The following is a 14,439-nucleotide window of genomic DNA, read 5'->3' as shown; positions in this document are numbered from 1 at the left end:
GACAGGCACCCCAAGTTCCATCCACCGCACGCTGCAGCTCAGCCGCAATTGAATTGGGCAAGTGACTTGAACCCTGCTCTCCCCGCACAGTGGCTGAGCCACAGTTGGCTAGGTGAGAGCTCCCAGCCCCGCCCTATGCAACGCTGTCACAGCCATCAGACTCAAGCAGCCCACACAGGTGATGCCCATAGAGTGCCTGGCTCTGGTGGTCAGGGGAGACTGTGCTTCTGGACCACAAAGAACAGCTCCTACCCAGGACCACTCTTTCGAGAGTGAGGGCGCTAGCCATTTCGCCTAATTACATGTAACACTGAGAGGCAAAATGAGGAGACAGGAACTTGTTCCAAACCAAAGACCAAGGCAAATACCCAGAAAAAGACCTTTATGAAGTTGAGATTAAAAACACTGACCTGATAGTTTAAAATAATGGCCATAGGCAGAGGCACAACACCCCTTTATTTTCAGGTGCAAACATCACCAGCCATCAGAACTGGCACTGAAACAGGAGCAAGGCCAGCACCGTGTATGTCCATGTAGCGTGTTTCCACGGGGCACGGCCCGGTCCCGGGCTCGCACTCCCGCCGTGGGTCGCCAGCCCACCCCACTCCAGTGAGCCCCGGCCTGGCCGGGGGCAGTTAAGAATCTGCCTGCCAATGCAGGGGACACAGGTTCAATCCTTGGTCTGGGAAGATTCCACATGCTGCAGAGCAACTAAGCCCATGTGCCATGACTACTGAGCCTGTGCTCTACAGCCCGTGTGCCACAACTACTGAGCCCACGGGCCACAAATACTGAATCCAGGTGCTGCAACTACTGAAGCCCGGGTATCTAGAGCCCATGCTCCACAAGAAGAGAAGCCACTGCAATGAGAAGCCTGCGCACTGCAATGAAGAGTAGCCCCAGCTCGCTGCAACTAGAGAGAGCCCACGCACAGCAATTAAGACCCAATGCAGTCAAAAATTAAATAAATAAATGAAAATAAATAAAAGCAAAAATAATGGTCATAAAGATGCTCACCAATCTCAGGAGAATAGATGAACACAGGAGAACTTTAACAAAGAGAGAGAGAAAATATAAAAAGTACTAAAGGTTATAACTGAAAAATACACGAGAGGTTCAACAGCAGAATGGATGAAACAGCACGAATCAATGACATGGAAGACAAAGCAATGGAAAACACTCAGAGCAGAAAAATGAGAAAAAGAATTAAAAGAAGCAGGGATACCATAAGGCATCTTGGGACAACATCAAGCAGAAAAACATTTGCATTATAGGGGTCCCAGATGGAGAGGAGAGAGAGAAAGGGCCAGAAAAAGTATTTGAAGAAATAATGGCTGAAAACTTCCTCATCTGGGAAGGAAAGAGACATCCAGGTCCAGGAAGCCTAGAGAATTCCAAGTAAGATGTCCCCAAAGAGAATCACACCAAGATACATTATCATTAAAATGGTAACAGTTAAAGAGAGAGAATCTTAAAAGCAGCAAGAGAAAAGCAACCTATTATGTACAAAGGAAACACCATAGGTCTATGAACAGACTTTTCAGCAGAAACTTTATAGGCCAGAAGAGAGTAGCATGATATACTCAAAGGGCTGAAAGGAAAAAACTGCCAACTGAAAATTCTCTACCCAGCAAGGTTATCATTCAGAATTGAAGGACACATTAAGAGTATTCCAGGTAAGCAAAAGTAGAGGAGTTCATCACCACTAAACTGGCCTTTCAGCAAATGCAGCAAATGTTAAAGGAACTCCCCTAAGCTAAAAAGAAGAGGCACTAACGAATAAAAAGAAAACATATATAAGTAAAAATCTCACTGGAATATGTAAATAAATAATAAAGGTAGTAGATCAATCACTTATAAAGGGCAAAAGACAAAAGTATTAAAATTAATGAAAATACCATAGTTAAGGGATACATTAGAAGATGTAAAATGTGTCATCAAAGATATAAAGCACAGGGGGGAGTAAAAATATAAAGCTTTGGAATGTGTTCAAAATTAAGTTACTATCAACTTAAAGACTGTTATATACATAAGGTGTTATATGTGAACTTCATGGTAACCACAAAGAGAAAACTTATAGTAAATATATAAAGGAAAATGAGAAAGGAATCTAAACATAACACTAAGAAAACAGTCAAACCACAAGGGAAGAGAGAGAGAAAAGGAACAGAGAGGAACTACAAAAAGAATGAGAAGACAGTTAACAAAATGGCAAAAAGTGTACAACTACCAATAATTACTTTAAATGTAATGTATATTTGCCAATCAAAAGATATAAGGTGGCTGAATAAAAAACAAAACGCTTCTATATGCTGCCTACAAGTGACTCACTTCAAACACAAAGACACTTACAGACTGATAGTGAAGGGATGTAAAAAGATGCAATGGAAAGGAAAAGAAAGCTGGGGTGGCAATAATTATATCACACAAAAGAGACTTTAAAACAAAGACTGTAACAAAACAAAGAACAGTCTATGATAATAAAAGTGTCAATCCAGAAAGAGGACATTACATCTGTAAACATTTATGTACCCATAATAGGAGCACGTTATATATTGGGTTAGCCAAAAAGTTTGTTCGTTTTTTCCCATAAGATGACTCTAGTAGTGCTTAGTCGTCTTTAACTTCATTCGAAACAATTCTGTTAGATCGTATTATGAAAGCTGACATATCAGCGTGCATTAAAAAAAAACTTATCGAAACTAGCGAATTTTTGTGTAGCCATTTTAATATTGAAGATGGAAGAATAACAACATTTTTAGCATATTATGCTTTATTATTTCAAGAAAGGTAAAAACGCAACTGAAACACACAAAAAAGATTTGTGCAGCGTATGGAGAAGGTGCTACGGCTGACTGAACATGTCAAAAATGGTTTGTCAAGTTTTGTGCTGGAGATTTCTTGCTGGATGATGCTCCACGGTCGGGTAGACCAGTTGAAGTTGATAGCAATCACGTGGAGGCATTAATTGAGAACAATCGACGTTATATTACGAGGGAGATAGCCAACATACTCAAAATACCCAAATCAAGCGCTGAAAATCATTTGCTCCAGCTTGGTTATGTGAATCGCTTTGATGTTTGGGGTCCACATAAATTAAGCGAAAAAACCCTTCTTGACCGTATTTCCACATGCAATTCTCTATTTAAACGTAACAAAAACACTCCGTTTTTAAAACAAATTGTGACGGGTGATGAAAAGTGGATACTGTATGAGAATGTGGAACGGAAGAGATGGTGGGGCAAGTGAAATGAACCACCACCAACCACACCAAAAGCCGGTCTTCATCCAAAGAAGGTGATGTTGTGTATACGGTGCGATTGGAAGAGAGTCCTCTATTATGAGCTCCTTCTGGAAAACCAAACGATTAATTCCAACAAGTACTGTTCTCAATTAGACGAAATGAAAGCAGCACTTGATGAAAAGTGTCCGGAATTAGTCAACAGAATCCGCATAATCCTCCATCAGGATAACGCAAGATCACATGTTTCTTTGATGACCAGGCAAAAACTGTTACAACCTGGCTGGGAAGTTCTGTTTGTTTGTTTGTTTTTTGCGGTACGCGAGCCTCTCACTGCTGCAGCCTCTCCCATTGCGGAGCACAAGCTCCGGACGCGCAGGCTCAGCGGCCACGGCTCACGGGCCCAGCCTCTCCGCGGCACGTAGGATCCTCCCAGACCGGGGTACGAACCCGCGTCCCCTGCATCAGCAGGCGGACTCCCAACCACTGCGCCACCAGGGAAGCCCTGGCTGGAAATTCTGATTCATCCGCTGTATTCACCAGACATTGCACCTTCGGAATTCCATTTATTTCAGTCTTTACAAAATTCTTTTAATGGAAAGAATTTCAATTCCCTGGAAAACTGTAAAAGGCACCTGCAACAGTTCTTTGCTCAAAAAGATAAAAAGTTTTGGGAACATAGAATCATGAAGTTGCCTGAAAAATGGCAGAAGGTAGTGGAACAAAAGGGTGAATATGTTGTTCAAAAAGTTTTTGGTGAAAATAAAAAATGTGTCTTTTATTTTTACTTAAAAACCGAAGGCACGGGATTTTGGATACAGGATCAGACATAATGCAAATTCCTGGAAACTTCAATCAAATGGGAAAGACTATGTGTTCAAGGATATGGAAGAGCAAGGATCTGACTGAGGTGAGCAGGTTTTACTACCCCTACAAGTTGGACACGGAGGACCAAAGGAATCCTCTAGGGTGGTTTTATCACTCCTTGGTATTTTAACTTCTTATTTGGCAATAATTTTAGAGTTACAAAAATGTTGCAAAAATAGCCCAGCTATACTCTTCATCTTGATTTCCCTTAATGTTAACTTCTTACATAACCATAGTACAAAATTTCAAAATCAGGAAGGTAACATTGATACAACACTATTAACCATGAGATGATTATTGAAATTAAGGTATTGCAATCTTGGAGAAAGAACATACTCAAATGGATAGATACTGGCTGCTAAAAACAGAAACGTGGAGCTCTCTTGGCCTACCAAATGGTAATAGGAAATAGTACCAGGCCCAGGATCATCAGTGAAACCACACCTAGGATACTGGAATAACTGGGAGTCTGTTCCCACCTCCTGCCTCTTTCCCCTTTAACTCTCACTTGGGGTTATCAGAAAAGCAGATGGATCTGGGTGTTGACTGAGAATTACAGAAAACAATGAATTTTGTGTTAACTATGGCTGACATTGTTTCTCTATAGGAAGAGCTTTCTAAATCACCCCTGACTGAAATCCTGTTATTGATTTTACAAGCATTGTTTTCAATCCCAATAGGTTTTAAATATCAACAGCCGTTTGCTCTCACTCGGCAGCCAGCGATTTACCTTTACAGTCCTGCCTCCAAGATATTTCAATTCTCTAACATTTGTCATAATCTGTGAAGGTGGGATTTAAACAGGTGTCCTAAACCTAATTCAGATAGTAAAATTACTCATTATTAAAATTACTGCAAAAAAGAAAAGAAATCCTTTACAGATAAGGAAACTGGATTCAGAAGCTTAATTATGTAACTTGCTAAGAATCACCACGCTATTAAGGAGCAGGATCAGACTGGAACCCAGGAAGTTCTCTCTCCAGAAACATCTCCCTGCTCTGGAAGCCATTGTAGGTATCCTTAGCTCTAGGAAAAAGGCTCAGTAAAGGATTGAGGGTTAAGGGTAGGATTAGGACTATGTTTCCAGTGATCCCTTTAATTACAATCACCTGGGATGCTTTTTAATACTGATAAATCAAATATTTATAAATCGAATGGAATATATATATATATATATATATTTGTGTGTGTGTGTGTGTGTGTGTGTATGTGTGTGTGTGTGTGGTACGCGGGCCTCTCACTGTTGTGGCCTCTCCCGTTGTGGAGCACAGGCTGCGGACGCGCAGGCTCAGCGGCCATGGCTCACTGGCCCAGCCGCTCCGCCGCTTCGCGACACGTGGGATCTTCCCAGACCGGGGTACGTACTCGTGTCCCCTGCATTGGCAGGCAGACTCTCAACCACTGCGCCACCAGGGAAGCCCTGGAATATTTATAAATGGAATATTTCCTGCCATATCAATAAACAAAGGATGTCACAGTCATCAACGATTGCAACCCTCCAACGTGAGCCGGTGAGCCCTGAGGAAACTCAGGGCTGAAAAGAATACCTGCCATCTAGCAGCCATCAGACTGCAGCCACTTCCTGCAATGAGCCCTGAGGAAACTGAGGATGTGAAAATACAGGGTACTGGCCCCAGATAGCTGAGGCGCATAGCAAAGGAATGATTTCAGTGAGCCCAGACTCTTGCATCTTCCCATACATAGAAAAGCACTAAATTCCTTAACTTGAGATATCTGGTTTTCTTTAATTAACAATAATCTTTTGAGTTCCCGACTACCTTCCCTTGGTTGCAAAACTCATATATCCTGGCTCCTGACCGCCCCCCCCGCCCCCCCCCCCCCCCCCCCCCCCCCGCCTCCTTGGAGCAGTTTCTCAGAGTTATCTGAAATGCTGTTTCCAGGGCTGCAGTCCTCATTTTGCCCCAAATAAACCCCAAATAAAACTGAACTCACAACTCTTCACGCTGTGCATTTTTTTTAAGTCAACAATACTCAAACTTCTTGGAACTGCCCGGTATCTTTCCCAATCCTTTAGCTGTCAGCAATCTTTGTACTTCTATTTCGACACTCTCCATATTGGACCGCAGGATTAATAATTACCATAAAACGCTTATTTTAGCAGATACTCTTCCAGGCAGGCAGTAGTGGACTGCACAAACTCCAGGAGACTTCACAAAGCGGTTTAGCAAGTGTCCCTTCGGCCGCCCAACGGGAGTAGCGCAAACGTTCCAATTGCGACTGCCTCCCAGGGAGGTGGAGAGACGCCAGGCCCTACCCTTGACTCCGCCGGGCCGCCCCTTCTCTGCTGGGATCCAGATGGCGGCGACGGTGACGCTGGAGCCTGCGGGCCGCTGCCGCTGGGACGAGCCCGTGCGCATCGCCGTGCGCGGCCTGGCCCCGGGGCAGCCGGTCACGCTGCGCGCGTCCCTGCGCGACGAGAAGGACGAGCTCTTCCGAGCCCACGCGCGCTACTGCGCCGACGCCCACGGCCAGCTGGACCTCGAGCGCGCGCCCGCGCTGGGCGGCAGCTTCACGGGCCTCGAGCCCATGGGGCTCCTCTGGGCTTTAGAGCCCGAGAAGCCCTTGCTGCGGCTGGTGAAGCGGGACGTACAGACGCCCTTCACCGTGGAGCTGGAGGTGCTCGATGGCCACGACCCGGAAGCCGCAGAGCTCCTGGGCCGGGCGGTGAACGAGCGCGACTTCCTGGCGCCGGGGGTGCGGCGCGAGCCCGTGCGCGTGGGCCGGGTGCGCGCCACGCTCTTCCTGCCGCCAGGTGAGCAGCCCACTTCCCAGGCTGTTGTGGAAAGCCAGGTAGAGTCCTGAGACCCTGGGCGGCCCCTTGCCTGTCTAGGGAACCCCGTGGTTGTGGAACTTCCCTAAATTCGTCCCCAAGCTCCAAAGTCTATCATGAATTCTGGGTGGAAGTTTCTCCTCTAAATTTCAGGACACTTCCTGGAGGTACTGCCATTCCCTCAGCTATATGCTAAAAGTTCATTCAGAGTACTCAAAAGTGTATTTATGCTGCTATGTGCCAGCCATGCAGCTGTGTCTCAGATACTAATATTAGGCAGTGACTTCTGCTGGTGTGCAGGAGTGATTTGGGCCTTCTTTCACATCAAACTTCAAAGGAAACTAAAACCCAGAGATAGAGGCAGTGCCCCGCAATACTAAAAAACAAACAAAAAAACTCCCTGAAAGTCCCCTCCCCCATAATAAACAGTCTGTCAGTGTTTCTCAACCTGGAATGATTCTCTTCCACTCCAGGGGCAATTGGTAATATCTGGAGACATTTTTGATTGTCACGATTGGAGAGGGTGCTATTGGCATCTAGTGGGTAGGTGCTAAACATCTACAATCCACGGGACAGCCCCACAACAAAGAAATATCTTACTCCAAATGTCTATAGTGCTAAGGTTGAGAAACCCTAGTCTAAGTAAAAACAAGGTGCTTGGTAGGTAAAAGTGGCCTGTAAACAAGACAACTGACCCACCCCTTCCAACCACATTCCTGACTGAAACCCCTGCTATATATAGAAATGCTGGAGTTGCCACTGCTCACAGAATTCCTAAACTGATTTCTGTGATTATTCTCCAAAACAGGAGGCCCTGCTTTATTCTTACAGCTCTTCAGCAATTCACAGCCTTAACTAGCCCTGCCCACTCAACTGTGAACTCCTGGGTCTGGAATTGGCACTTATACATCTCCATATCTCTGTATGCCTAGAGGCTTACACAGGGATATAATAAGAGCTCAATAAATCATACTGACTGATTTAATAAGAATCTCCTAAAGACTTTAATTTCTTAAAAAATATTTCAAAAAAAAAAATCTTTCACTGCCCAGCTGCGATATTTCAATCAAGTCAGTTGTTCACTATTTTAGTATCTACTCTGTGGCCCATTTAAAATGTATTGTTTTCTGACTCAAAGGCTTTTTGTAAATAATGCAGAAAAGTTCAATTATTTAACAAATATGTGTTAAATCAAGGACTATGCTACATACAGTAGCTAGCAAATTCACTCATGGGCCTCACTGTACCTACCGCCTAATAGAGGATACCGGCAGCTATACTTGGATCTGTAAGTGTGGTAAGTGCTATGATAGGGGAGGTACAGGCCCAGGGTGCTGGTGGGAACATATAAAAGGCTATGTAATTCAACTCAGCCTTGGAGGGCATCTGGGAAGTCTTCCAGGAAGGGAGCTCTAAACTTAGATTTGAAGACTGATGAGTCAGCCGGTTCAGAAATGGTGGAGAGGGGAGGAGAATAGTGTACACCATTTTCAGGGCCAAAGAGAGCATAGCACATTTAGGAATGGCGTTCTTTAAGGCTGGAGCAGAGGGTGTAAAGGAGGTGGGGAGTATATTCTAATAATCCCCTGTATATGTAGAGCGCTTTACAGCTGTCAAAGCATTTTCAGTTTTTGGGGGGTTTTTTTGAGGAAAATTTGGTGGAAAATGTACATCTCATCTTACGTTATTTCTAATTTGGTTTATATTATCATTGTTGTTTTTTGCAAATATATGAAAAATTACGGAGAAAATAAGGCACTTTTCCCCCCTCCCTTCTCCCCAAAGTTTATTAAAAAAAAAAAGACAAAGTAAAAAGAGTCCTTTTCCACCAAACTCCCACCCACAACTTTACTTGCTTTAAAAACTTCTCTTTGCTGACTGCCAAAATCTGAAACCCAAGAATGTCTTTTGAGTGTCTAAAACTCCTTATGATTTGTGGTGCTCTCCAGGCACAGGACCATTCCCTGGAATCCTCGATCTTTTTGGAAGTGGTGGTGGCCTTTGTGAATACAGGGCCAGCCTCCTGGCTGGACATGGTTTTGCTGTGCTCGCTCTGGCTTATTTCAGATTTGAAGACCTCCCTAAATATTTGAATAACGTGTGCCTGGAGTACTTTGAAGAAGCTGTGGACTTCATGCTGCAACATCCAAAGGTGGGGTTCTGGTGCTCACCTGAATGCAGAGGAGAGGGGGTAGAGCAGACACAGGGCTGGATCCAAAAGCTCTACCAGGACACCCAGGGCTGGAAATATGCCATGAGACACAAAGGCTCCTTCAAAAGTTGTTAGGATTATTATTTTCATTTCTGCCCATCTCTCTCCAATCCCTTAAGACTCAACTGTTTAGTTCCCTTTAGTTCTTGACCAGAATTCAAAGAGCTAGACTAAAAAGTTACTAACCTTAAGTTCTGGTTCTGTGTCTACCACCAAGTGGCATTATAATCCTGAATAAGGCAGTTTCCCTTTCTGGAATTCAGTTTTTCTCATTTGTAAGAGTAAGGTAGGGACTTCCCCAGTAGTCCAGTGGTTAAGACTCCGCGCTTCTGCTGCAGGGGATGGGGGTTTGATCCCTGGTTGGGGAACTAAGATCCCGCATGCTGTGCAGCACGGCCCCCCCCCAAAAAAAAAGATTAAACGTATAGAGAAAAAAGTGACTGTAAAGAGATTTTTGAGACAACTGGTGACATTTGAATAGGGGTGTGTATTCGATGATATTAAGGAACCATTAATTTTGTTAAGTGTGTTAATGGTATTGTGGTTTTGTAAAGAAAGTTCTTATATGAGACTGGAAAAATTAATTAAAACATTTTGGTATGATTCTCAATGGAATACATAGTCTTTGCTACTATCTAGACTTAAAGAAACCCAAACATTCTAATGTTAAGGAGTAAGATGTACTGCAAGGTCTAACTCTGTTAGAATTCAGGGACTGGTCTCAATAGAGCTGCTAAAACCTAGATGATCATGAACTGTGATGACTGGTTTATTTATGGGATATAAGCCCCCAGGAACAAGAAGAGACCAATATATACCATCAGTTCTGCCCTTAGAGCTGGGCAAGAGGGGCTTCTGCTCTGGACCTTTTGTTTTAGATGACCACTCTCTGGCCTTCCTTTGGCTGCATCCCTGACCACAGGGTGCGGAGTTTGAGGGGCCAAGGGAATGTGTCTACCTGGAAGCCATGTGCCCCTCACACCATGCCCTTTGGATCTGGAACCCCACAATTATCTTCCAACCAGCTCTGATCCTGCTTCCAAGCCCTATGCCTCTTCTCTGGGTCCCTTAATGTGAACACACCTAGGCCTTAAACATATAGGCTAGGGTGTCCAAACGCATGTGTGAGAGGGCCCTTATGGTACATGATGGAGCCAGGCAGGGATGGGAAGAGAAAGAGAGTTGGCCAAGGACCAGGGACTAGGGCCAGGGGCTGGCACTCCCCCCATGCCATGTTCTAGTACAGAACTCCAGGAAGTTCTAAGATATGAAATTTGAACCTGACCTTATAAGTTGTTATGGAGGTATATTTATCAAGGTAGCAGAAAAGAATATATTTTATTTAATTTTCAAATATTTATAACTCTTAAGTATTTAGGTATAGGGTATATGGGCCTCTGTGTGTACTCTTGACCTAGTCACCATAAATGTTAGTGGAGGGCCTGTGTACCAGGAAATTAATTGATTTGTTTGGGACTTCCATGTTAGTCCAGTGGTAAAGATTCCGTGCTCCCAATGGAGGGGACACGGGTTCAATCCCTGGTCAGGGAACTAAGATCCTGCATGCCGTGCCAGCGCAGACAAAAAAAAAAAATTGATTTGCTTATTAGAAGATACGTTTGAACTTTGTGGATTGTTGCATAAGAAAGGAAAGCAAATGACATGTGAGAAAGCTGCCTAGACAATGTAAAATCACAGTTTAAGTTCTCCCTTTATGAATTCTAGACTTGTTCTCTCTCTCTTTCTTTCTCTCTTTTCATCAGGTGAAAGGCCCTAGTGTTGGGCTTCTTGGCTTCTCCAAAGGAGGTGACCTGTGTCTCTCAATGGCCTCTTTCTTGAAGGGCATCACAGCTACTGCAGTTATTAATGCCTGTGTGGCCAACACAATAGCTCCTCTGCATTACAAGGATATGATTATTCCTAATCTCAGCAGTGACCCAGGAAAATATAAAATCACTGAGTCAGGCCTTTTGAATTTGGAGGATATTTGGAATGACCCACTGGAGAAACCCAACCACCGAAGTCTTATTCCATTGGAAAAGGCCCAGGGACCCTTCCTGTTTATCGTTGGTATGGATGATCATAGCTGGAAGAGTGAATTCTATGCTCAGATAGCCTCTGAACGGTTACAAGCCCATGGGAAAGACAGACCCCAGATAATCTACTACCCAGGAACTGGCCATTGTATTGATCCGCCTTATTTTCCTCTTTGTAGAGCCTCTGTGCATGCAGTTTTGGACCAACCAGTATTCTATGGAGGTGAGCCAAAGGCTCACTCAAGGGCACAGGTAGATGCCTGGCAGCAAATCCAAACTTTCTTCCATGAACACCTCAATGGTAAAAAATCTGTCAAGCCCAGCAAATTGTAACATTGTAATCATAGACCATATACTGTTAATAAAAATCCTAGTCATACAACATGTATTAGGTTTTCCAGAGAACCTAGGAACCTTTTTGTAACAAAGCAACCATCTCAGCTTCATTGTCAGGTCCTACTGGATTCTGAGCCTTAGCAACACTACTCTCTTCACTGCTGGGTCCATCCCTTTCTCCCCTGAACTTTTCCCAGTGTATAGGCTTAACTCTGATCTTATCTGTAGGACCAATCTTAACCTTAAGCAGGAAAAATGTAAGAAGTGCCTGCCCAAGTCTCAACTGCTGGCCTAGATTTGGCCTTCTGTTCTGGTTCTGAGGACTGAGCTTTTGTACTGCTAAGAGTCCCATATACTCTTTGGGTCCTAACTGACCATGTCTGAACCTTGGGAACCTGCGCACTTGAGCCCCTTAAGGAATGGACTCTGCTTCGTTCTTGTTTCTGAGCCCCACTTTGAAGATTGGGGGCATTGACATACTTAGTATCCTAAGCTTTGCTTTTATTTTATGAATGAGGCCCTAGACTTCGATTTCTTCCTTACTGATAAAGTATTCTTTACAAATTTTGAATTTAAAATTCAAAGGATACTTTACAAAGTAAAATTGAATCCTTTACCAAAAAAAATTGCTGTAAGCAAAACAGTTTATTGATATATACTGTTGATATACTTCCTCTGTATTTACCGTCTGAATTCTCAATCTCAGTACTTGGCTACCTAGAGAAATGCCTCGATGCCAATAGATTTTCAGGACTTAATCTTTGGATGTCAGGTTATACCTGACAAATTAGACTTCTTCCTGGTACCATCGGTTCCTATTACATTCCTACTGGGAAGGACTGGGATCAGTCTATCTCAATCCATTGCCTTATACTGGGCACTATCTAGAGTCATGAGACCAGAGCAGAGGGTCTTCCCTGAGTGCAAGAATATTTTTCTGAGACACATCAGAAAAATATTGGCTTGCTGGGCACATACTGTCTTTCACCAATTTGAGTCTATTCAAGCAAATGCCCATTAGATCTTAATCTAATGAGAAGGGTTCCTTACTTAATTTTGACCAATTGTTAAAAATACGTGTTGAGTGTATTTATTCACTATGAGTATAATTTTCTGTGATTTGAATCCTTAGAGCCTGTGCTTTAACTCACTCTGAGGTGGTCCTGCTACTCTAGAGATGCCTTTGGGCTGGGGTATCATAGGAAGAAGTTATAAGGAAAATGGCTGGGAGGGTGAGAGAAGTGAGGGGTGGAAAGGTAACACCAGAAGCTTAAACATGAGGGTGATGACTAAACATATCTGTGTACTAAAGCACTAGGTGTGGGGATGGCCGTACATCCTAATTTCTTCCTTACTAATAAAGTAGCCTTGGAATGCCCTATACTGACTAAGATATTTGGTCACTTTCCCCTCAGAGTTGATCATATATGGCCCCCTGTCTCTAAGATTTGAAAAATAATTTCAGGTTGTTACAAAGCTACCTAAAATATGGTAAATGTGAATTAAAAGGGAGAAACAGAAAAGGTATCCATAAAATGGAGCCAGAAATGAGGTCAATACAATAGTGCTTATTATGAGGCCTATATACTTGCCTTGATTGGGCCACTCGTTCAGTCATTTGTTTTCTAGTGGTTTATGCAGAGAAGGAAACCTAATCAGTTACACAAAATTTACAGCCTTCATAAAATCAGAGCTTAGAAATCAGTTTCTCCCAAAGGCTGTCTTACTAAGAAACATTAAATGATTTAAAGGGTAGTACCCTCAAGGTTGCCTCTACAGTAGATATAAATCCCAGGCTCCATCGCTTACTGTGTGACCTTGGGTAAGTTATTAACCTCTCTAAGCCTCGATTTCCTCATCTATAAAGTGGGGATAATTATAGTGATAAGAATAGAAACTACTTCATTGGGCTGTTGTGATTAAATTAGGTCATCCAAGTAAAGCACGTAACATATCTAAACTCTCAAATATTAGCTCTTACTATTTCAGATGAGGAAATTGAGACCCAGGAGGGTTAAGAAATATATCTGGTTGATGAGAGAACTGGGCCAGTCCAACTCCAAAGTCCATGGCCTTCATTAACCATTTGGCTCTACAGCCTTCCAACCTGAGGAGATAAGCTCAAATAGTGCAGAGCTGACTGGTGAGGATTACTTAGCTGGAAAGTCAAGGATAAGTTAGGGTCCCATAATGGAGGCTCCATAAGCCAAATTGGAGAGTTCAGATTTATGTATTTATTTTGGAAACCACCATTTTATTGAGCTCTCCTCACCGCAGAGACCTATTCCAGCAGTCTTTTTGCCACAGGCATCACAGACACAGGGGTGTGACCAGCGCGCCCCCCACTGCCCACTATTTGACCCACCCATGAGAGGGAGATGGAGAGTTTAGACTTAAAATAAGAAATAAGGAACCATTTTTTAACATACTGATTTTTGTTTTTCAATGACAGTCAGTAATTTTTCCTTGATGCTTAGTGGCTCAAAGAAGTTGAAGCCTAAAAGAAACTTAGTTGGAGACACTTAAAAACAACAACAGCAACAAAAAACAAATCAAGGGCTTCCCTGGTGGCGCAGTGGTTGAGAATCTGCCTGCCAATGCGACACGGGTTCGAGCCCTGGTCTGGGAAGATCCCACATGCCGCGGAGCAACTAGGCCCGTGCGCCACAACTACTGAGCCTGCGTGTCTGGAGCTTGTGCTCCGCAACAGAGGCCGCGACAGTGAGATGCCCGCGCACCGCGATGAAGAGTGGCCCCCCGCTCGCCGCAACTAAAGAAAGCCCACGCACAGAAATAAAGACCCAACACAGCCAAAAAAAAAAAAAGTTGGATCATATATTCAAAAACAAAAAATCAGAAAATATAACCAAATTCAGCCCATTGTTCTGCTTTTGTTTGTACGCCTAATGCCCTTGAATGTACTTCCATCAGGATGAGAAAGGCCAATGAACCATTT

The 14,439-nt window shown here is 43.5% G+C and overlaps 1 protein-coding gene across 4 annotated transcripts; it reads left to right on the top strand.

The window, feature by feature from the left end:
* The first annotated feature begins 6,001 nt into the window (after nt 1–6,001).
* ACOT6 (acyl-CoA thioesterase 6) lies at nt 6,002–14,235 on the top strand. Of its 4 annotated transcripts, XM_033850885.2 has the most exons (5): nt 6,002–6,881; nt 8,849–9,051; nt 10,875–11,181; nt 11,327–11,448; nt 13,936–14,235. In XM_033850885.2, the coding sequence occupies exons 1-4, from the start codon at nt 6,425–6,427 to the stop codon at nt 11,401–11,403; spliced, it is 1,044 nt and encodes a 347-aa protein (XP_033706776.1). In that variant the 5' UTR covers nt 6,002–6,424; the 3' UTR covers nt 11,404–11,448; nt 13,936–14,235. The 4 variants fall into 4 exon arrangements, with proteins under 4 accessions (XP_033706776.1, XP_033706777.1, XP_033706774.1 ...); XM_033850886.2 differs by lacking the exon at nt 11,327–11,448; XM_033850883.2 differs by having other exon boundaries at nt 10,875–11,448.
* Nucleotides 14,236–14,439: the final 204 nt, after the last annotated feature.

Source organism: Tursiops truncatus, chromosome 2, assembly GCF_011762595.2.
Source record: "Tursiops truncatus isolate mTurTru1 chromosome 2, mTurTru1.mat.Y, whole genome shotgun sequence".
Taxonomy (NCBI): Eukaryota; Metazoa; Chordata; class Mammalia; order Artiodactyla; family Delphinidae; genus Tursiops; species Tursiops truncatus.
The sequence above is the reverse complement of the archived record's forward strand: the minus strand, read 5'-3'. Positions and strand labels throughout refer to the sequence as shown.